The following is a 24,851-nucleotide window of genomic DNA, read 5'->3' on the forward strand; positions in this document are numbered from 1 at the left end:
CATAGAGTGCCGGAAAAAAACGTGAGAAGAAGGGTCGAAAAGAGATAGCGACCGCTGCATTTTTCGTGCTAAAATGACGACGTTAGTGTTGGATAACGGAGCCTACAACGCCAAAATCGGTTACAGCCATGAAAGTGTCTCGTAAGTGTTGGTTTTATCCGAGGGACAAGGCGTAGATGCCTAGCAGTTTCACACTCTGGACTGCGCTTCATCTTTGGGACGTCAGTAAAAGGCCTTTATCCAGGGTTGCGGGTTAGATCCCTGTTGGGGCACACAGAGGAGTCAACCAATGAATGCATAAATAAGTGGAACAACAATCAGTGTTTCTCTCTCTTAAATCAATAAATGGAAAAGGGTGGTGGGGAAGGTAGAAGGGGATAAGGGGGGATAGATGGTGATGGAAGGGTACTTGGGGCGGTGAACGCAGGGTGCAGTGTACAGGTGATGTATCATGGAATGGTACACCTGAAACCTATGTAATTTTATTAACCAGTGTCACCCAAATAAATAAATAAATAAATAAATGGTCAGTGTCCTCAGGATGGACCTAAACTGAGACAGTGAGATGTTCTGGTTGGAAACTGGGATTTAGATATTAATTTTGGGCTCTGCGGTCCCGGAAGTGGCACGTATAGTTTAGTTTTGGAACTGGAAATTGCTAGGTAAAATATACTGCTCACAAAAATTAGGGGATATTTCAAAATGAATATGAAGCGATTAAAAAAAGGAAGCATTTGGTTTTTTTATATAAAACAAGAGCATCAGAAAACAAAGTCAAAGTGAAAGAAAGGTTTTTTGATTATGCAAATGAGATGCAAAACCAACTTTTATTTCATTGGTGAAAATGCACTATAAGGCTGAAAGTATTGTAGTATCTGCACGGTCCCTGATCCCCTAATTTTTGTGAGCAGTAGGTTCCTAGAGAAGCGATTTGGGACTAAGGTTGTGGGGAGCAGGGGCATACCCAAAGTTCATGAATCTTCAGGAGTCGTGCGAAACGTTTTGTGTGTAGATTCATTTTCTTGGAGACGCGATGGTTTCATAACTTCCTCCTTCCCTTCCTCTGCCCCCTCCCCAAATGTAAAGATACTGTCTTAGTGGCTGGAGAATTTGAAAGCTGTGTCTAAACCCTTCAAAGTATTCATTGGCTGACATGGTTGATTCTAGAGTCAATTAAAGAAATGCTACCATAGCATTCATAAAATATACATTTTGCATAAAGAATAAACAAATTTAAAGACATGCTTTTCTTCTATCATATTCACAGAGGATTATTTTCTTTTCCTTCTTTACTTTTTTTTCTTTTTTAAGAGGACAATCCAAGTGCTTAGGAATATAAATTGTTAGTCTTCTGGAAAACATGTTGCAGTATGTATCATTATTTTATCCTTTGACATAGCAATTCTATTATTAGTTACCTAAGGAATAAATTAGAGATGTTGATATGCATAATTACAGATGCTCTGAATTATTTATAAACTTTGTGTATGATAGCAAAAAAAAAGTACTAAAATAATGAAGACTGCCAAATTGATTAAATTGTATAATTGTGCACCTGAAACCTGTATAATTTTGTTAATCAATGTCATCTCAATAAATTCAGTTAACAATTTTTTTTTTTTTTGTATTTTTGTATTTTTCTGAAGCTGGAAACGGAGAGAAACAGTCAGACAGACTCCCGCATGCGCCCGACCGGGATCCACCCGGCACGCCCACCAGGGGCGATGCCCTGCCCCTCCGGGGCGTCGCTCTGCAGCGACCAGAGCCACTCTAGCGCCTGGGGCAGAGGCCGAGGAGCCATCCCCAGCGCCCGGACCATCTTTGCTCCAATGGAGCCTTGGCTGCGGGAGGGAAAGAGAGACAGAGAGGAAGGAGGAGGGGGGGGTGGAGAAGCAAATGGGCGCTTCTCCTATGTGCCCTGGCCGGGAATCGAACCCGGGTCCCCCGCACGCCAGGCCGACGCTCTACCGCTGAGCCAACGGGCCAGGGTTCAGTTAACAAATTTTAAGAATTCTAATACACCCATAAGATTGACTATAGTGCAGCTTTTTTTTTTTTTTTTTTTTTTTCCTGTGACAGGGATGGAGAGAGTCAGAGAGAGGGACAGACAGACAGGAAGGTAGAGAAAAGAGAAGCATCGATTCTTAATTGCGACACCTTAGGTGTTGTTCATTGATTACTTTCTCATATGTGCCTTGATGGGGGCGGGCTATAGCAGACTGAGACTGAGTAACCCTTTGCTTGAGCCAGGGACCTTGGGCTCAAGCTGGTGAGCCTTCCTCAAATCAGATGAGCCGGCGCTCAATTTGGCAACCTCGCGGTATCAAACCTGGGTCCTACGGATCCCAGTCTGATGCTCTGTCCACTGTGCCACTGCCTGGTCAGGCAGTGCATCTTTTAAAGATCATGTATTTAAACATAGAGAAAAATGTACATGTGTGTTTGATTGACAGTGACTCTAGTTTGTCTTCCTAAACATTGTAAACTCATGGTGGATAGCAACCACATTTAAAGCTACTCCCTACTTCTCTATTTCTATAGCATCTTTGCTGATTGAAAATCTTTGACTTCATGGAAACTCAATTTTATGGCCAGAATTTTGAACTTGTAACTCTTTTACCAAAATGTTACTACTAACAATTTACAAATTAAAGCCAGAAATATCAGGAACTTTACCTAGGTCCCATTTTCACCTTTGTGGTGACAGAACCAACACCAACCTGTAAGGATTTCTTGAGGATTATTTGAGAAAAAAAAAGGGTCCAGTATAGAGCCTGGTATATACTAGAACCGTAAAAAAAGACATTTTAAAAAATTATTTGAAAGCAATGAGAAACACTGGTTTTGGGTAGTTTTTGGCATCCAGGGTGGAAGTTAAGTAAATGGATTTGTAGTAACTAAGTATTTAAGGAATAATTATATTAATTGCATTTTTGTTTTAGGGTTATTCCTAATTGTCAATTCAGGTCAAAAACAGCACGTCTTAAAACCTTTACTGCTAACCAAATAGATGAAATAAAGGACCCTTCTGGACTCTTTTACATCCTTCCTTTTCAAAAGGTAATTCAATTATATGTCATTTCTAGCATTATAGACCTAATTTTAAAGGTAATTTAAAAATGTATATGTAAGATTTTGTATATATGGAAATATTTTTAGATATCTGAGAAAAAGTCACTTAAATTTTCAATAAGATCTTATTAAAACGAAAATTTGAAATTGTCTTATAAAAAGTAAATGACCATGATTTAGTTACTGATTGTGGTTATGGGTACTAAAGTTTGCTTCTTTCTGTTAAAGCTAAATGAGATAAAGAAAAATATTTTAAAAAGATAAATGAGATGAACACATTAAAGAAAATAAGTAGAGAAGCATGTATACACTTTGATATACCTTTTGAATCCTTGAAATTTTGGTTATTATTAATTTGTAATTTTTGAACTTTTATAAGGAAAATAACATAATTAATTTGAAATTCAAACAGCAGTAGATTGATGAAGGTAACCGTAAAGAGATAGCAGTGATTTAGAATATATTAATCTTGCTTTTTAAAAACTTGTTCAAATATTTTTGATGATTAAGTTTATTTTAAAACCTTTTTAGGGTTACTTGGTGAATTGGGATGTTCAAAGACAAGTTTGGGATTATCTTTTTGGAAAAGAAATGTATCAGGTAACAAATTAGAGTATGTATTCAATTTTTTAAAAATTTTATTTATTTATTTATTTTTTATAGAGACAGAGAGTGAATCAGAGAGAGGGATAGACAGGGACAGACAGACAGGAACGGAGAGAGATGAGAAGCATCAATAATTAGTTTTTCATTGCACGTTGCAACACCTTAGTTGTTCATTGATTGCTTTCTCATATGTGCCTTGACCGCGGGCCTTCAGCAGACCGAGTAGCCCCTTGCTGGAGCCAGCGACCTTGGGTTCAAGCTGGTGGGCTTTTCCTCAAACCAGATGAGCCCGCACTCAAGCTGGCAACCTCAGGGTCACGAACCCAGGTCCTCTGCATCCCAGTGTGTGCCACAGCCTGACCAGGCTATGTATTAAAATTTATTTTCATGTCTTATTCAAATGAAAAATTAAAGCTTATATTTTAAGATTTATAAACTTTTGAATATGTTCAAAATATATATATGTTAATATTCTTTGCCTAGCTTTGATTTTCTAAATATTAAATACGTGCAAGTGAACAGAATTTCTATATTGAAGTGGAATTTGAGGTTGAGAAGAATTAGTCTGTATGAAACAAGATTAAAATTTTACTTCAAGGCCCTGGCCGGTTGGCTCAGCGGTAGAGCGTCGGCCTAGCGTGCGGAGGACCCGGGTTCGATTCCCGGCCAGGGCACACAGGAGAAGCGCCCATTTGCTTCTCCACCCCTCCACCGCGCTTTCCTCTCTGTCTCTCTCTTCCCCTCCCGCAGCCAAGGCTCCATTGGAGCAAAGATGGTCCGGGCGCTGGGCATGGCTCTGTGGCCTCTGCCTCAGGCGCTAGAGTGGCTCTGGTCGCAATATGGCGACGCCCAGGATGGGCTGAGCATCGCCCCCTGGTGGGCAGAGCATCGCCCCTGGTGGGCGTGCCGGGTGGATCCCGGTCGGGCGCATGCGGGAGTCTGTCTGACTGTCTCTCCCTGTTTCCAGCTTCAGAAAAATGGAAAAAAAAAAAAATTTTTTTTACTTCAGATTTCTACTATTATTAGACCAATTCAATATCTTAATTTTATTTTCACAATAAAATATTTTTCCTATATATCTGAATGTGTGAATACTACAATGTGAGAAATTTTGGGGGTTTAATGTAATGTGATTTTAAATATACAGCGAAAATGTTCAAATTTTAATACTGCTTAAGATAGTGTGGCTAGGCCCTGGCCGTTTGGCTCAGTGGTAGAGCGTCGGCCTTGCATGCGGGAGTCCCGGGTTCAATTCCTGGCCAGGGCACACAGGAGAAGCGCCCATCTGCTTCTCTACCCCTCCTCCTCTCCTTCCTCTCTGTCTCTCTCTTCCCCTCCTGCAGCCAAGGCTCCATTGGAGCAAAGTTTGCCCGGGCTCTGAGGATGGCTCCATGGCCTCTGCCTCAGGTGCTAGAATGGCTCTGATTGCGGCAGAGCAATGCCACAAGATGGGCAGAGCATCGCCCCCTGGTGGGCGTGCCAGGTGGATCCCGGTCCGGCGCATGCGAGAGTCTGTCTGACTGCCTTCCCTGTTTCCAACTTCGGGGAAAAAAAAAAAAAAAAAGAATGTGTGGCTAACCTGTGGTGGAGCAGTGGATAGAGCGTCGACCCAGAATGTTGAGGTCGCAGGTTCAAAGCCTCGGATTTGCTGGCTTGCCTGGTCAAGGCACATATACAAAACAACTACAAACTGATGCTACTCATGCCTGTCCCTACTTTCTCTCTCTCTAAAATGAATAAATAAAATCTTTAAAAAAATTTTTTAAATAGTATCTACTTTGTAACATTGTTAAGAATATTAAATATAATAATTTTAAAAAAGAATGCTGGAGAGAGTTATGTAAACATTAAATATTCTCAAGTTTCTCACCTTTTATCTTTTAAAAGCAAAATAACAACAGCCCAATGCTTATAGTTATATCATTCATTACTTTTCCATAATTATCTTGGAACAATTTGATAGTACCATTTTATCAATACTACTATTAAGACAATTAAAACTTAAAAATAGTTAAAGAACATGAATTCTGTAACCACACTTCCTGTGTGCATATCCTAGCCATGTCACTAGTTATATGAACCTTGGTAACTTACTCAGTTTGCTTACCTATTTGTGTGCCTCTGTTTGCTTATGTGCCTCTGTTTGCTCACCTATTAAATGGGTATAATAAGACCTGTCTCCTAGGATTTTTATGAGAATAAAATAAGTTTGTTTATGTAAAACGTGTTTATAGTTATAACCATGTAGTTATAAAACTTTTGGGGCTTTTTTCCTCTCAGGTTGAGTTTTTAGATACTAATATTATTATCACAGAACCATATTTTAACTTTACTTCAATTCAAGAATCAATGAATGAAATCCTATTTGAAGAATACCAGTTCCAAGCAGTATTAAGAGTAAATGGTGAGTTAAAGTTTTGGTTGAAATTGAGTTATGTGGCAATGGATGTGAATAGGATAAAGAAATACAGTATTTAAAATCCAAGACTATTGGGTGACATTCTTTTAGATGTGAAGAAAACAAAACATGGAGTTTAAAAACTAAATGGACTCTTAGAGATTATTTAGTCAGACTTCTTTCATTTTTTTTTACTAATATATTTCTCCACTTATTTCTAATCTTTAAAAGTTATTCTAAGGTATTTATCTTTTCTGTTACAATTGTGTTTGCTACTGTTGTTACTGTTGATTGAAATAATGTTAATCATTCAGGCTGCCAAAATGAGGAAAAGCAATCTGTAAATATCATTCAGAAGTAAGTTAATTAATGGTTAGATTGTATTATATGGATGTAGAATGAATGTATTCAGATATTTAGCTTGCAGAATTTAAGTCTATATAAAGCAACAATATACTACTGTATAATGGCTAAGAGCAGAATATCTAGAACAGTGTTCTCAACCAAGTGATTTTGCTCCTCAGAGGACTTTTGGCAATGTCTGGAGACATTTCTGTTTGTCACAACTGGGATAGTGCTACTCGCATCTAGTGGGTAAATGACACAGATGCTGCTAAACATCTTACAATGCACAGGAAAGCTCCAACAACAAGCAGTTATCTAGCTCAAAATGTTAGTACTTTCAAGGTTGAAAAGTTCTTCCCGGCCCTGGCTGGTTGGCTCAGTGGTAGAGCGTTGGCCTGGCGTGTAGAAGTACTGGGTTCGATTCCCGGCCAGGGCACACAAGAGAAGCGCCCATTTGCTTCTCCACCCCTCCCCCTCTCCTTCCTCTCTGTCTCTCTCTTCCCCTCCCGCAGCCGAGGCTCCATTGGAGCAAAGATGGCCGGGGCGCTGGGGATGGCTCCTTGGCCTCTGCCCCAGGCGCTAGAGTGGCTCTGGTCGATGCCCCGGAGGGGCAGAGCATCGCCCCCTGGTGGGCAGAGCGTCGCCCCCTGGTGGGCGTGCCGGGTGGATCCCGGTCGGGCGCATTCGGGAGTCTGTCTGACTGTCTCTCCCGGTTTCTAGCTTCAGAAAAATACAAAAAAAAAAAAAAAAAAAAGTTCTTCCCTAGAGTCACAATGCTTCGGTTTGAATCCTGGCTCCATTAGTTTCTCATTGTGTGACTTTGGGCACATTATTTAACTTCTCTGTGCTGCAGTTTCTGTAAAATGGGATTGTTGTGAAATTAAAACACATATTAGTGCCTAATATGTAATGAATGATTAGTAAAATTATCTGCTGTTACAGTAATTATTATAAGCTGTGAAATGAATATTTACCTTTAAAAATTGATCACAAATTTATCTTATATTTACCACAAAGACTGATGTTTTCAAGTTTAAACACTGCAAAGAACTTCTGACAATTCTGAATATTATAAATTACATTTTACTTATAAATAAAAAAATTTTTTCTTTGTTTGCCGTAGTTTCTATATTTATTGCTTTAAATTAATTATACTTAATGTTTATTTTTCTCTTTATCTTTTTTTTAACAGCTGGGGCTCTCAGTGCACATAGGTATTTCCGAGATAATCCTTCTGAATTATGCTGTATCATTGTGGATAGTGGATATTCTTTTACACATATAGTTCCTTATTGTAGAAGTAAAAAGAAAAAAGAAGCAATTATTCGGTGAGTTGCATTTAATTTTTATGTTATTTCCTATGATAAAAGTGAAAAATGTGTGATAAACTGATCCACATTTGCATTCTCCCTTTTTAGGATAAATGTGGGAGGAAAACTCCTAACCAATCATCTAAAGGAGATCATATCTTACAGGTAATATATAGTTTTTGTTTTGGGGAGGATGGGATGCTGGCAACGAACTTTTTCAAGCAATTTAAAATTATTCTTTACCTCTAGTTGTAGTTTCAGGGAGCATTTCTGTACTGTTATTGCTTAAAAAACTATGTCATACATAAATGTCATACTAATAATGTTTAAGTTGAAAAGTTTTTGAGCATATAAAATGGTAGGGTACAACAAAACAAGATGTTTCTAAATTTTATAGAAATGAGTATATTAGTAATAGTTTAAAATGATAAGTGTTATACATGTGCATTATAAAACAAATTTTAAAAGTGTTTGAAATAAGGGTCTAAAAAGAAAATAAACCTCTGCCTTTACTTTCTTGGCTTTCTTGTTCTTTTTTTCCCTTAAGTGAGAAGCAGGGAGGCAGACAGACTCCTATATGCGCCCCAATCGGGATTCACCAAGCAAGCCCCCTGTGGGGCGACACTCTGCCCATCTGTGGCTGTTGCTCTGTTGTTTGGAAACCAAGCTACTTTAGCACTAAGGCAAAGCCATGGAGCCATTTTCAGCACCTGGAGCCAATTAGCTCCAACTGAGCCATGGCAGTGGGAGACGGAGAAATAGAAGGGAGAGGTGGAGGGGTGAAGAAGCAGATGGTCGCTTCTCCTGTGTGCCCTGACTGGGAATCAAACCCAGGACATCCACATGCTGGGCCGACGCTCTACCACTGAGTCAACTGGCCAGAGTTCTGCCTCTCCTTTCCATGTCTCATGTCACTATAATATTTGAACTGTATTTATCTTTATTTTTTAATTTCTATAAACCCTAATAATATATTGACATTTCTGTTTCTGGATTAAATGCTATTAGTTGACTGTCCACTATTAAAAGATGAGAATTAGTATACTTAGCCACCTCCCAACTCTTCTCCTGGTTCTTAAAATATATATTCATGCTATTATTTTTAATTTTATTGTCTTTTTTTTTTTTTTTTTGTATTTTTCCAAAGTTGGAAACGGGGAGGTAGTCAGACAGACTCCCGCATGCACCCGACCGGGATCCACCCGGCATGCCCACCAGGGGGCGATGCTCTGCCCATCTTGGGGCGTCGCTCTGCCGCAATCAGAGCCATTCTAGCGCCTGAGGCAGAGGCTATGGAGCCATCCTCAGCATCCTGGCAAACTTTGCTCCAATGGAGCCTTGGCTGCGGGAGGGGAAGAGAGAGACAGAGAGGAAGGAGAGGAGGAGGGGTGGAGAAGCAGATGGGTGCTTCTCCTGTGTGCCCTGGCCGGGAATCAAACCTGGGACTCCTGCACACCAGGCCTACCACTGAGCCAACCAGCCAGGGCTTTAATTTTATTGTCTTTAAAAATGTAAGTAGAATTCTTAAATCTCAATTTCATGCTACATTAACTTTGGCTGATATCATATTGTCAGTATGTTAGCTCCCCTCTATGTTACATGAGAAAATAAGTGAATCTACATTTCCTCTTTCTTCCCTCCTTTACTTTCTTTCTTCTGTCAAATAGATGTACCATTACTTTTAAATTAGCTTTATTGAGATATAATTCATAAACCATACAATTCACCCCTTTATAATGTACAGTTTCAGTGGTTTTTAGTATATGCATCCATCATCACAATTAATTTGAGAACATTTTTATTAGCACCAAAGAAACCCACTCCCAGTATCTTCAGTCCTCATCCACCCAGCTCTGGTCCATTTAAAGAAACTTTCTATTTGAAATAATGATAAACTCAGAAAGTTGTGAGAGTAGTGTATAGAGCCTGGCATACCCTTAGCTATATCTAATATAACTAGTATGATTTCAAACTGATAAAATTAACATTGGTACAGTGTTGTTAACCAGACTACAGATCACATTTAATCTTTACTAATTTTTATATACATTTGAGTAGGTGTTTTTTGCGATTTTATCCCATGTATAGGTTTAGGTAAACACCATCACAACCAAGGTACAGAACTTCTCCACCACTTCCAGGAATTCCTTCGTGTTACCCCTTCATATTTGCTTCCCTCTCCTGTCCCTCTTCCCTGGCAATTACTATGCTTTCCATTTCTTTAAGTTTGTTATTTTAAGTACGTTTTAGAAACAGAGTCATATATGTAATCTTCAGCATAGTACACTATATCATTTCTTTTTTTGTTGTTTTATACAGTTCTCTCAAAGGTTTTTTTTTATTATTTTTAAAAATTTACTGTGTTAACATGACTCAAGTCCATTTCTTTTTAATTATTGAGATTTATAACTTTTTTTTCGATGAGAGGAGAAATAGTAAGGCAGACCTCCTCAGGCACCCCTACCAAGATCCACCCAGCCTTCCCATCTGTGGCTGATGCTTGAGTACCAGCTATTTCTAGCACCTGAGGTTGATGTACTGCAACAGAGCTGTCCTCAGCACCTGGGGCCTTCCTCCAATGTAGCCACTGGTGCAGGAGGGGAAGGAAAAAAGGGGGGAAAAGGAGGGATGGAGAAGAATATGGTCGCTTCTGCTGTGTGCCCTGACTAGGAATCGAATCTGGGACATCCACATGCTGGGCTGACACTCTATCCACTGAGCTAACTGACCAGGGCCAAAGTAACATTTTTACAATCCACATTATTGGAATTTTTTTCAAGAGATGATGTTGTAGATTTGTGATATGGGCCTTTTATTTCCTGCTGATCTGAGCACAACTTGAAATAACTTTTCTGGTAAACAATTTGGCAGTATACCAGGAGACTAAGAGAATTTCATATTGTATATCCAAGGGTATGAATAAATAATGAAATAATCAGAGATATAGATAAAAAATACCTATATTTCATTGATCCTAAGTTGTATTTTTTTTTTTTTTTACATTTTAACCTTTGAAATTCAGGTGACTCTTTCAATCATTGGTACCTTAGATTTGTCATAGTTTAATTAGCATTTTTTCTTCTTATTGGTACAGTTTTGCATCTTGGAGAAGGTGGTATATGGTGTATATGATGATGTTTGTTAAAAGCAAAAAGGTGGAAGCAATAATCATGTTTTTTATTTATTAAGTATAAGAACTAGGCTAAACACTTTACATGAATGATTAGAATGATACACTTATAGCTGTGTTAAGTCATAGAGTTTTTTATTTTATTTTTTTACAGGGACAGATTGAGAGTCAGAGAGAGGGACAGACAGGGACAGACAGACAGGAACGGAGAGAGATGAGAAGCATCAATCATCAGTTTTTCATTGTTACATCTCAGTTGTTCATTGATTGCTCTCTCATACGTGCCCTGACCCTGGGGCCACAGCAGACCGAGCAACCCCTTGCTCGAGCCAACGACCTTTGGTCCAAGCTGGCGAGCTTTTTTTTTTTGCTCAAGCCAGATAAGCCTGTGCTCAAGCTGGTGATGTTGGGGTCTTGAACCTGGGTCCTCCGCATCCCAGTCCGACACTCCATCCACTGCGCCACCGCCTGATCAGGCAAGTCATAGAGTTCTAAAGAGATAAAGTAACTTGCCTACTAATTTGGTATTAAACTTGAGTCTCTGGCTCCAAAGTCCATGTTTATAAACACATTTTTCCTTCCTGATCTAAACTTCAACACTAGAGACATTGATAAATACATTTTAATAGATCCCTTTGATTGAACATTTTAGGGCAGTAAAAATCATTTTTAAAAAATAAGAACATAGGCCCTGGCCATTTGGCTCAGCATAGAGCATCGCCCCAGCATGTGGAAGTCCTGGGTTCGATTCCTGGCCAGGGCACACAGGAGAAGCGCCCTTCTGCTTCTTTACCCTTCCCCCTCTCCTTTCTCTTTGTTTATTCCCCTCCTGCAGCCAAGGCTCCATTGGAGCAAAGTTGGCCTGGATGCTGAGGATGGCTCCATGTCCCCCTCAGGTGCTAGAATGGCTCCGGTTGCAATGGAGCAATGCCCCAGATGGGCAGAGCATTGCCCCCTAGTAGGTATGTCAGGTGGAACCCAGTCAGGTGCATGTGGAAGTCTGTTTCTCTGCCTCTCTGCTTCTCACTTCAGAAAAATACAAAAAAAAAGAAAAGAGCATATGAAAATGTTCATGAAGGCTGTGGTCGGGTAGCTCCGTTGGTTAGAGTGTCATCCCGATACACCAAGGTTGCAGGTTCTATCCCAGGTCAGGGCATATACAACAATCAACCAATGAATGTGTAAACAAGTGGAACAACAAATTGATATTTCTCTCAAATTAAAAAAAAGAGAAAATGTTAAAAAGATAATCTTTAGTCTAAAACATAAAAAGTAAACATGTATATAATCTATGTGCAGAGAAAAATATTCAAAGAAAATTACTTTATATTTTTTCGTTTATTTATTTATTTATTTACTTACAGAGACAGAGTCAGAGAGAGGGATAGACAGGGACAGACAGACAGGAATGGAGAGATGAGAAGCATCAATCATTAGTTTTTCGTCGTGCATTGCGACACCTTAGTTGTTCATTGACTGCTTTCTCATATGTGCCCTGACCGCGGGCCTTCAGCAGACTGAGTAACCCCTTGCTCGAGCCATCGACCTTGGGTCCAAGCTGGTGAGCTTTGCTCAAACCAGATGAGCCTGCGCTCAAGCTGGCGACCTTGGGGTCTCAAACCTGGGTCCTCAGCATCCCAGTCCAACGCTCTATCCACTGTGCCACTGCCCAGTCAGGCTCTTTTTGTATTTTTTTAAAAATCTGTATGTTAAGTCTGTTTTCTTTGATTCACTCATCAAATATTTCTTAAGCATCTACTATGAGCCTGGTATTGTGTGCTGATTCACAATACTTCTATAATCAGAAAAGAAAGTGCAAAGATGTAAAGCAAGATTCTCTTCAGAATGGTTGGAGAGAAAAATTTGCTCTTTAATTGGCTTTCAGTTTCCTTCTGTAAACTGGACTTAACATACCTCCCCATTTATAAGGCACTCCCATGTATAAGACGCACCTTAATTTTGGGGCCCAAAATTTGAAAAAATATGCATTACATAAAGTTATTGAACTCAAGTTTTACTCATCATAAAATTCATACAACTCATCACCGTCAAAACTCCCATCCATTAGCTTGTCCTCATCTGTGTGTGTTGACGAATCACTGTCTTCATATATTGCCTCATCCTCTGTTCCATCTGTGGCATTTGAAATGCCACATTTCTATAACCACTGTATAAGATGCACCCTGTTTTTAGACTCCAAATTTTTTGGAAAAAGGTGTGTTTTATACATAGGGAAATAGAGTATGTTTGCCTTCAGAAGGATATGTGGAGATTAAATAAGATAATGGAAATAAGTATTCCATAAGGTTATAAATATTTTACACATTCAAGAATTTACTAATTAAGAAAATTAGTTACTTGAAAATTTAACTCCAGAGCCTGACCAGGCGGTGGCGCAGTGGATAGAGCATCGGACTGGGATGCTGAGGAGCCAGGTTCAAGACCCCGAGGTCGCCAGCTTGAGCGCAGGCTCATCTGGTTTGAGCAAAGCTCACCAGCTTGGACCCAAGGTCGCTGGCTCCAGCAAGGGGTTACTTGGTCTGCTGAAGGCCCGCAGTCAAGCCACATATGAGAAAGCAATCAATGAACAACTAAGGTGTTGCAACACGCAATGAAAAACTAATGATTGATGCTTCTCATCTCTCTCCGTCCCTGTCTATCCCTCTCTCTGACTCACTCTCTGTCTCTGTAATAAATAAATAAATAAATAAATTTAACTCCAGAAAAATATATTCTAAATGATAATTGTGAGTTATATTTAAATTGTTTCCATTTTACATTCTACCACTTTTACTTCTGTTTAGGCAGTTACATGTTATGGATGAAACACACGTGATTAATCAAGTGAAAGAAGATGTATGCTATGTGTCTCAAGACTTTTATAGAGACATGGATATTGCCAAGTACGTATTGGTAGTCTAAGAATTGGGAAGTTGATTCTTGGGAATGTTATACATAGTTAAAATATTTCATAAGTGTCTATTTTGTTTCCCAGGTTGAAAGGAGAAGAAAATACAGTAATGATCGACTATGTTTTGCCCGACTTTAGTACAATTAAAAAGGGCTTTTGTAAGGTAATTTGAAAAATCTTTAATTATATATATATTTTTAATTTTTTAAAAAAATTTTTATTGAATACAGAGAGAAGGGAGTAAGGGGGAGACAGAAGCATCAATCTGTTTCTGTATGTGTCCCGGCCAAGGACTGAACCAGTCAGCTCTGCATTGCAAGACAATGCTTCAGCCAAGTGAGCCATCCAGCCAGGACTTTAATTATATTTTTTTAGGTGACCACCTCAGCTAGATTTGGAAGGAATGCCACTGGGACTGGCAGAATTGTTGATGATGGCCTTCCTGGAGCCAATTCTCCAGGCATGGGTGCATAAGTGATTAATACAAATCTCATTAATGTTATTTAGAAAAAGAACTGTCTGCTGAATGATGATAGCACGTGGAAAAATCTGGAGATAAACAGTATCGTTACTTGTATTATGGTTAGCTCTTTTCTGTTCACATAAGAATTAGTTTAAATCCAGTTAGAAGTTGGGTACTTGTCTGAGGTTACTATTACTGATACAGTTGACCCAGGGCTGAATTTTACTCATGTTTGATCTACTATAATCAGACTGTAGTTGGAAAGGGCAAAATCCAATGTACTTCGAAACCATTAAAAAACAGTTATCTTGGATGTGAAAATAAAGTAATTTCTCCTTATCTTTGATCAGCTCAGGTAAACTATCAGTTCTGCCTTTGGGAAAACTGTGAAGTTTGCTCTTCTAGTGACTGGCTTGATAAGGACTGCTAGGAAGTTAAAAAACTTTGGTTAGAAATGTAGGCATATTTGTACAAGGAAACATTTATAATAATATTCATTGCACTATATTTGAAAGAGTAAAAAATTGGAAAGAGCTTAAATCTCTAGGTGGGTACTAAAAATATCAGGGCAAACACTTTGTAATACATATGATTGACCCCTATGCTGTACACCTGAAACTAATACAAACTAATAATGAATGTAAACTATAATGGAAAATTTTTTTTAATTAAGAAAATTGCAGCATATTTGCCAAAGTACAAAACTAAGTTAACATTACAAAAAATCCACTAATGGAGCCTGACCAGTGGTGGCACAGTGGATAGAGCGTTGAACTGGGATGCAGAGGACCCAGGTTCGAGACCCTGAGGTCGCCAGCTTGAGCGTGGGCTCATCTGGTTTCAGCAAAGCTCACCAACTTGGGAGTTGATGCTTCCAGCTCCTCCCCCCTTCTCTCTCTCTGTCTCTCTCTCTCCCTCTCTCTCTCCTCTCTAAAATAAAAAAAAAAAACCACTCTGAGGAAGCTGAATCTGAACAGAGATGACATTATATTAAGAAATCCATAATCTTTTTTTAAATCTTATTTTTCACATTTTATGTGTAATATTTTGTATTAGTTTCCAGTATACAGTACAGTAGTTAGCATATTCTTTATATACTTTTCAGTAATAAATTATTGACATTTTTATATATTTTAAGTATTTTTATATAACTAAAGGATTAGGATATATTCCACTATGGGAGGAAAATTGCATTTGAGTCAAATGAATGTCTGTAACTGAGTCTAGAAGAGCTGAAGATTCTTAGTAAAATTAAGAGGGAATATTATTTTAAATCTTTTTTTTTTTTTTACAGAGACAGAGAAAGAGTCAGAGTGGAGGATAGACAGGGACAGACAGACAGGAATGGAGAGATGAGCAGCATCAATCATTAGTTTTTCGTTGCGCATTGCGACACCTTAGTTGTTCATTGATTGCTTTCTCATATGTGCCTTGACCGTGGGCCTTCAGCAGACCGAGTAGCCCCTTGCTCGAGCCAGCGACCTTGGGTCCAAGCTGGTGAGCTTTTTGCTCAAGCCAGATGAGCCCGCGCTCAAACTGGCAACCTCGGGGTCTCGAACCTGGGTCCTCTACATCCCAGTATGACGCTCTATCCATTGCGCCACCGCCTGGTCAGGCAAGAGGGAATATTATTTTAATAAGGTGGAATATTGTAGATTATTTTTTCTGGCCCCTACAGGAACATAGTCACAGATGGGTGGGTTAGCAGAAAATAAATAACGAGAATTTTGGTGATAATGTCCATTTATTTGCTTAAATCATTTGGAAACAGATTTTGTACTAGAGATTGAATAAGTAATAAATTTTAAAATGTTGGCTTTTCGCACAAGGGAAAGGAAAATCCTAATAGAATGGAACCACAGTATTCAATTAGCATCTAACATCGGGGAGTAAAAGTAAATAGTGGAAGAAACATAAGACTTTTTATTGAGAGTATGTTCTTTGTTCTCTAGAAACCTGAATCAGTCTGTTCTTATAGGTAGATTAATAAGTTCTCTCTCATCTGTTCTCCTTTCTGTTTCAAAATGTGTGGAATAAAGCCAGATTATCTTGGGGGAATAGCTATATTAGAGTCTGTAATTATGTGTGTAGTTTAGGCAACAGGAGAGAAGACCACTTTTTTTCTAACTTTTGAGAATTGAAACTTCCAAGAACATGTTAATATATTAATATTATATATTACTAAATGTTATCAGTCGTGTGAGCTAGATAACATAGCTTATATGTTTTATCTTTTTTTTTTCTTTAAGCCAAGGGAAGAAATGGTGTTAAGTGGAAAATATAAATCTGGGGAACAAATTCTTCGTCTGGCCAATGAAAGATTTGCTGTTCCAGAAATACTCTTTAATCCTTCTGACATAGGCATTCAAGAAATGGGAATTCCAGAAGCTATTGTCTATTCAATTCAGAACCTACCTGAAGGTACATCATTAAAATATTGAGTAGTAATGATATTTATAAAAAACCATAAGCTTCTGTGAACTGTAAAGAAATCATGTTATTTTCTAAATAATTTCAGGAAATGACTTTTTTTTTTTATTTGTAGAGATTTCCCGATCCATTAATGTATTTTAGTAATTCTTTATTGGTCCTAGATTATAAATCTGATATAGGAAAAGTCCTTATGGGCCACTTAAAATTGAAGAAATTTATTTCTCCATGAGTATTAAATTGCCATATCCATTTTAGAAAAAGTTTTAATGGTTCTCAGCTGTTGGTGGGACAAGTTTATTCTTCCTGTTTATATTTGAATTGATATGCAGGAAGTTAATTTTAATTGAGATCGAGTAAGGTGCTTCACAATAATGTCTAGGTTCTCCTGAATCATGATTTAGCTGATGTTCTAGAATTTTAGAGTACTTTTATATTTTGAAAATGTCTTTTAGTTCATAAGGAACACTCTAGGCATTGGAGAAATTCTAGCATATGCATATCCTTTCCTCCAATATATGAAAAAAAAATGATGAAAAACGAAGTTGCATGATGTAAACATCTTTATATAATTATTTCACAACTATTTTCATATTAATATTTCATACTCATTTCACACTTCATATAAATTTACAGTCATGAGGCTTACAACATTTTATAGAACACTCCCTTAATGTCATTCCAGGAGACTCAATGTCAACATATGGAAACTCATTTGTTGTTTTGTGAACAGAAGCATAAGGTTGGAAGGCCAGTGCTTTATAGTAATTCCTGACAAATTTCCCAGAGGTGCTTAGTAGGCTTTTAATACTAGATAGCCATATGGCACTTGATGTTTGCCATTAGATAACTTTAATGAGTGTAAAACATAAGATCTTTTTTAAAAATTTTTTATTTTTTATTTTTTTATTTTTTGTATTTTTCTGAAGCTGGAAATGGGGAAGCAGTCAGACAGACTCCCACATGCGCCCGACCAGAATCCACCCGGCACGCCCACCAGGGGGCGATGCTCTGCCCATTCGGGGCGTCGCTCTGTTGCGACCAGAGCCACTCTAGCGCTTGGGGCAGAGGCCAAGGAGCCATCCCCAGCTCCCAGGCCATCTTTTGCTCCAATGGAGCCTCGGCTGCGGGAGGGGAAGAGAGAGACAGAGAGGAAAGAGAGGGGGAGGGGTGGAGAAGCAGATGGGCGCCTCTCCTGTGAGCCTTGGCCAGGAATCGAACCCGGGACTTCTGCACGCCAGGCCGACGCTCTACCACTGAGCCAACCGGCCAGGGCCAAGATCTTTTCTTTAAATGTTATACATAGATTATGAGTATTTTTCACTATCAAATGTAAGTATTACACAGGACTTATAAATATCTACGTATCTCAGAGTGAGAACATGGAAATTACAGTTTCAGCCTACACAAAGACCCCCTTCCATTTTAGGGAAGAACAATTATTATCAAATTCAGCCTCCCCTGGCCGGTTGGCTCAGCGGTAGAGCGTCGGCCTGGTGTGCGGGGGACCCGGGTTCGATTCCCGGCCAGGGCACACAGGAGAAGCGCCCATTTGCTTCTCCACCCCCCACCCCCTCCTTCCTCTCTGTCTCTCTCTTCCCCTCCCACAGCCAAGGCTCCGTTGGAGCGAAGATGGCCCCGGGCGCTGGGGTGGCTCCTTGGCCTCTGCCCCAGGCGCTAGAGTGGCTCTGGTCGCTGCAGAGCGACGCCCCGGAGGGGCAGAGCATCGCCCCCTGGTGGGCAGAGCGTCGCCCCTGGTGGGCTTGCCGGGTGGATCCCGGTCGGGCGCATGCGGGAGTCTGTCTGACTGTCTCTCCCCGTTTCCAGCTTCAGAAGAAAAAAAAAAAAAAAAAAAAAAAAAAATCAGCCTAGAATGTTACTGATTTATGTATAGCTTACCTGTATATATAATATAGTAAATAGACCTTCACCTTTGTTTTAAATATCCATGCGGTCGTATTTCTGTTTAGTGCATTTATTTGTGTAAACTATAACCTCATTACAAAATCTTAGAAATTACCATTTATATGGTTATAAAAATTATGATTTCCCAACCAGTAATTAGAACCCGTAGCTGCTTTTACCCTTATCCTTATTCCAGAAAGATAAGTAACAGATTTTCTAATACATTTCTTCTTCCCTTTCTCCTCTTTTTTTCTTTTAAAGAAATGCAGCCACATTTTTTTAAGAATATTGTTTTGACAGGAGGAAACTCCCTTTTCCCAGGATTTCGGGATCGTGTTTATTCAGAAGTTCGATGTCTCACTCCAACAGATTACGACGTTTCTGTTGTGCTACCTGAAAAGTAAGTGTTGGCTTACATAGAAACAAGACCTGGGAGTCATTTGTAGAGAAAGTAGTCTGTGTATAGGCAGACTTGAGTTTAAAGCTGGTTCTACCATGTTGGCAGTGTTATTTCACTTCTGAGATCCTCACTTCCTTTTTCTCAAAATTTGAAGTGATAAACCTTCCATTTCAGTGGATTCAATGGGATAAAGTATGTAAAGTGCCCACTATAATGTTTGGTACACGATGGGTACATAGTTAATATGATCACTTCTGTTTAGGAAGTCAAGCCTCTTTCATAAGAGATTTTTACAAGCAACACAATTAGTTATGTGGCCAGAGGTGTGTCATTTCCTGAGAGAATATCAAGTATAGAAATTTAAGAATTAGCGCATTAAGCCTGACCTCTGGTGGTACATAGTGGATGAAGCGTCAACCTGGAATGTGAGGTCGCCTGTTCGAGATCCGGGGTTGCCTGGTCAAGGCACATACAAGAAGCAACCACTACAAGTTGAAGCTTCCTGCTCCTCCCCTCGCCCTTCTCTGTCTCTTCTCTAAAATCAATAAATAAAATCTTTAAAGAAATATAAGTAAATAAAAGAATTGATGCATTAAGATAGGTAATATCAATTCATAAGTCATTTTGGAAAATTTTAAAGATAATTTAAAATATTTTAAATTAACTTTTACATTTAACTAGTTTTTCTTAAATTCAAAACTATTTTATATGTGTCTGCCCTGTCCTGTTTTATTAGAATAAAAGCAGATACCATTTCCACTTTAGTGGTAAAAAAATTAAGGTAGAATTTAGAGCTGTAAGACAGGCTTACACATCATCCTGTTCAATGCTCTTACTTTGTAAATAAAGAAACAAGAGTTCGTGAATTGGCAAAGGCGTTCCAGTGAGTTAATAGCAATGACCAGACCAAACCCAAGTCTCTTTACCTTGAGGCAGAAGCTCTTACCAAGTATATGTCTAAATAAGTGCTCCCTCCCAAGTCTTAAGTGGCTAGCAAAACCCCACAAACCTGACTTAATTTTGTTATAAAGCAAAAGTAGAATTTTTCAAAATCTATAGCAGTTAATGGAAGGCCCTCATCTGATCACTTAGTTTTATAGCTATCAGGTAAAATAATAAGCAACCATTAAATATTGAAATGATTTTTATCAGCATTAGTGTTCATACACTCTATGTAGGGTATGAAGCATGTTGGATTTTTATCCTGCATTTTATTACTTTTTAAAATTTTTTTAAAAAAGATTTTATTTATTCATTTTAGAGAGGAGAAAGAGAAAGAAGGGGGGAGGAGCAGGAAGCATCAACTCCTACATGTGCCTTGACCAGGCAAGCCCAGGGTTTCGAACCAGCTACCTCAGCATTCCAGGTCACCACTTTATCCACTGCGCTATCACAGGCCAGGCTTATCCTGCATTTTAAATGTAAATTGTGCACACATTACAGGCCAAGAAATGCACAGAAATTGTTATATTCTTTATTCATCAAATCTTCCCAAGGTTAGAAAATGCAATAAATATAAAGGAAAACAGCCTGACCTGTGGTGGCGCAGTGGATGGGGCATCGACCTGGAATGCTGAGGTTGCCGGTTCAAAACCCTGGCCTTGCCCGGTCAAGGCACATATGGGAGTTGAAGCTTCCTGCTCCTCCCCCCTTCTCTCTCTCTCTCTCTCCCCCCTCTAAAATGAATAAATAAAAATAATAAAAAGCTTTAAATATAAAGGAAAACATTTATGAACTTTTTTCATTCTCATTTTTTAGATTGAATTGGGGATGAGGAACAGTAGAGATAGGATTGTCATAACACAAAGAATAATGTCACTTGTAAATGAAGCCAAACTAAATGTTTACCATGCTATTGTTTTACTTATTGTCTGTGCCCTACCATGTAACTGTGTATAATGTACTGTTTTCTAAATGTCTCCTTTATTAGAGGCAACAGTATTTAGCCCAACAGCACAGACTTTGAATACACTCCCAGGTTAAATCCTACTTTCAGACTTAATTTCTCTGAACCTCCAAATCTATAAAATGGGAGTTCTAATAGCTATTTCATGGGTTGCTGTGTGAATTAATGAGATGACATATCTTTGCCACGTACAGAAGTTAAGATTCGGGTTATGACGGTATTTTGTATTTTGTGCATTTTTGATCTTTTGCTTGTTTTTTTTTTTTTTTTTTACAGAGACAGAAAGAGAGAGGGATAGACAGGGACAGACAGACATGAACAGAAAGATGAGAAGCATCAATCATTAGTTTCTCGTTGCGCATTGCAACACCTTAGTTGTTCATTGATTGCTTTCTCATATGTGCCTTGACCGTGGGCCTTCAGCAGACCGAGTGACCCCTTGCTTAAGCCAGCGACCTTGGGTCTAAGCTGGTGAGCTTTGCTCAAACCAAATGAACCTGCACTCAAGCTGGCGACCTCAGGGTCTCGAACCTGGGTCCTTGACATCCCAGTCTGACGCTCTATCCTCTGTGCCACCGCCTGGTCAGGCTGCTTGTATTTTTTTTAAAATTAGAATTCAGGGCATGGGGAAAAAAAAAAAGTCCACTTACTTGTAGTGTTGACCAAGGTTCCTTTCTTTCTGAGTTTGCTTTAGTCCTGTGAAGTTTATGCTTATTTTCACACTTTAAATGATTTTTTGTTGGGTAGAGCTTGCTACATTTTAGTTACTAAAGTTTTGGGCTTTTTAGTTCTATAAGATCAACTGCATACATTTGTTTTACCTTTATTTTTAGCCCTATTACTTATGCCTGGGAAGGTGGAAAATTGATATCAGAGAATGACGATTTTGAAGATATGGTGGTAACAAGAGAAGATTATGAAGAAAATGGACATAGCGTCTGTGAAGAGAAATTTGATATTTAAGAAAGATTTCTGAATGAAAGTTTTGAGTGCTTGTGCCAAAGGTTTAATTTAAATGTTTTTTTAAGAAGGTTAAGGACCTGTGCTACCTTTTATCTTAAGATAAAGACTTGAACTTATGTAAATACTTTGATCCACAGCTAATTTTCAAAGCTAGGTTATTAAGTAAACTGTAACTCAGCTGATATGTTCATTTAGGAGCTAGACTACTGAAACAATGCTTATGCTGTTTCTCAGAGTGGGTTATCTTTCAGTAGAAGATGAAAGAGTGAATGTATTTTAAGTTTAATCTTTGCAGCTCAAAGCAGAAACTTAACTGACTCACTGGTCAGTTTTCCTTCAAAGGTAGTTTCATGTGACTGTGACTAGGAATTAGCCCAAGTGTTTTCAGTCTGATATGAACCAAGTCTTTTAGAACCAAGTATTTTACTTTAAAATTGTCATGTCCGTTTGTATATACAAAAGTTGGAAAAACCAATCTTATGTGTTTATTTTATACTTAGAGTAAGTTTGAAAGCATGGAGACTAAAGTCAATTGACTAACGTGTTTTTGGCCCCTACTGTGTTGGCAGAAATGTAGTATCTCAACTCATAAAAATACTACATTATTTGGGGGGAGGAAAATAAATTTGAAGTTACCTCAGGGTTGTTCAAAAACTGGATACAAATATTAGTGTTTAGTTTTTAAAAACTTATATAATCTACAGTAAGCATATTAAGGTGTTAAAGGCTGTAACTTTCCTATTTAAGTAACCAACATACAGTGACATTAGTGAGTAGGCCAAGAATGCGTCTTTGACTGCAGACAGTACAAACTCATTAGGATTATCCTAAGTAACACAAAATTTATCAACAGAACAGAGGACAGCTCATAAAACCTATGAAAAAGCTGGATCAAAAGCCTTAAGAATAAAAACCAAATAACCTTAGGTATCTAGGTTATAGAAAAAACAAGGGGCGATCTTTTTAGAGCCCTGCCATCAAAATATCTCAGCTTCTGTATTTTATATCTTTGGCCTGTGCTCCTGAATCAAATCCCTACCAGTCTCTTCCCAAGTTAGGATCATGCACCTACCCCATGGCTTCAGGGACTTCGATAGTCCTACTGAGAGAGCCTAGAGTGAAAGAAGAAAGTTTCCCAAGGGAAAATTAAGGTGAAGAAACAGATGCTGGGCAGGGTGAAAGAGGTGTGTACCGTAATTATTAGATCATACTGGGTTAGGGCCAGGTCAGTCCTTCCTAGACTTAGGCTGGTTATCATTACAGAGGTGCAAATGGAATGTATTTGTCTGATACCTAGTTACTAACATATAATCTATGGACAGTGTAGCAAGAAAATGCTCGGGGGCATAAAAGAAGTTTTTGCAACCATATATTGTAACAGTGCTAGAATTTCAAGGTGATGTGGTCAGAGGTAAAAAGATAAGCCTGCATTTAAAGGGCTTTTCTTTACTTTTCAGGCTCTCATTTTAGACAGGCAGAATACTGTCATTACCAACCAGATGTTTTTGCTGAGGAACTGGGGCATTTCTCCAAGGTGCTTTCCCAAAACAGGCTCTCACCTGAAGTCTTCTGTTATGCTCTACTGAGAATTATGCATATGTATTCACATCCTTACTACGGTAACCTGTAATTTCTATATATGGTGTGGGTCTCACATACCCATTTTTGAGACCATACAAATCCATTCTTAAATTAGTGAACATGGACCCTAATCTTTTATCTCTAGAATCAGAACTCCTATGCATTTCAACACCTACTTAATTTTGAAAGCTTTATTGCTAGAGATGTTTTAACAGTATACAGTAAGTTGACTTCAAAGAGAACATTTAACATTGATGCTGAATAATAACATTGTTTGAGATGATGCATTAAAGATCTCTACTATTATGGAAAAACTGATACTTTCTTTTTGAGAGTAGTTGATGATCTTCATTTGAGACTTACTAGACATAGAGAATTTAGCCACATTAGGGCTTATAATTTTTATTGTAATGTGCATGTACAGAAATTACATGTTTCAGTGTTGGCCATGCATAATATACAGTTTAAGACAGTTGAGGATTAGGATTTACAATAATGAGTAATCAAGGTAGAACTGTCCTCTTAAACACTTTTCTATCTTAGTTTTGAATTTTTTAATTCAGTGATGATTGCCTTGATATAGAAAACTGATTATGTTCATCTGCTTCTCTGCCTACCCCAAATCCCTTTAAACATTTGCAGTGGAGCCTGACCTGTGGTGGCACAGTGGATAAAGCATCAACCTGGAACACTGAGGTCACTGGTTTGAATCCCTGGGCTTGCTCGGTCAAGGCACAGACAGGAAGCAATTACTATGAGTAGATGCTTCCCGCTTCTCTCCCCTCTTTCTCACTTTCCCTCACTTGTTCTCTCTTCCCCCTCTCCAAAAATCAAAAAAAAAAAAAAAAATTGCAGTGGAGAAGAGAGGTTAAATGAGATCAAGGGGGAGTGCACAGGGAACACTTAATGGCATACTTACTACTTAGCCATAAAAAAGATGAAATCTTACCGTTTGCAGCAATATGGATGGACCTAGAGAGTACTAAGTGAAATATGTCAGATGGACAAAGACAAATACTGTATTATATCACTCATATGTGGAAAAAACCCCAAGTGAACAAACAAAACAAAACAAAAACTCATGGAAGCAGACAAAAGACTGGTGGTTACCAGAGGGAGAGGGAAGAAGGGAGGGCAAAATGGTAACGAGGATAAATTGCATGGTAATGGATGGAAACTGGACTTTTGGTGGTGAGCATGATATAGAACACAGATGTCAAATTACAACACTGAAACTTACATGATCTTGTAAAACATTGTTACCTCAATTTAAAAAAAATTAAAAAATGTAAGTCAATAAATAAAAAATTACAGGAACAGCTGATTGTGGCACTATCTTGGGCTAACAAGAGCTCAGACCTCATTAGAAAGAATTCTGACACAGCAGGGAACTTAGCACACCTTCCTCTTGCTGAGGAAAAGCACCCACCC

The 24,851-nt window shown here is 38.6% G+C and overlaps 1 protein-coding gene and 1 non-coding gene across 2 annotated transcripts; both read left to right on the plus strand.

Moving 5' to 3' along the window:
* ACTR6 (actin related protein 6) lies at positions 1-24,741 on the plus strand. Its single transcript, XM_066262379.1, has 11 exons — positions 1-141; positions 2,943-3,060; positions 3,604-3,672; positions 5,959-6,082; positions 7,614-7,749; positions 7,840-7,896; positions 13,666-13,764; positions 13,857-13,935; positions 16,485-16,656; positions 18,832-18,970; positions 21,710-24,741. Exons 1-11 carry the CDS (start codon positions 74-76, stop codon positions 21,837-21,839), a joined length of 1,191 nt encoding a protein of 396 aa, XP_066118476.1. The 5' UTR covers positions 1-73; the 3' UTR covers positions 21,840-24,741.
* TRNAA-UGC (transfer RNA alanine (anticodon UGC)) lies at positions 4,870-4,945 on the plus strand. The gene has a single exon. It is a non-coding gene; the product is annotated as a tRNA-Ala (tRNA).
* Positions 24,742-24,851: the final 110 nt, after the last annotated feature.

The sequence above is a fragment of the Saccopteryx bilineata genome, chromosome 1, assembly GCF_036850765.1.
Source record: "Saccopteryx bilineata isolate mSacBil1 chromosome 1, mSacBil1_pri_phased_curated, whole genome shotgun sequence".
NCBI lineage: Eukaryota > Metazoa > Chordata > Mammalia > Chiroptera > Emballonuridae > Saccopteryx > Saccopteryx bilineata.

Coding starts and splice junctions, on each gene's coding strand:
- ACTR6 (XM_066262379.1), top strand. CDS start 74: ATGACGACGTTAGTGTTGGATAACGGAGCCTACAACGCCAAAATCGGT. Junction 142..2,942: donor TACAGCCATGAAAGTGTCTC/GTAAGTGTTGGT, acceptor TTTTTGTTTTAG/GGTTATTCCTAATTGTCAAT. Junction 16,657..18,831: donor AATTCAGAACCTACCTGAAG/GTACATCATTAA, acceptor TTTCTTTTAAAG/AAATGCAGCCACATTTTTTT.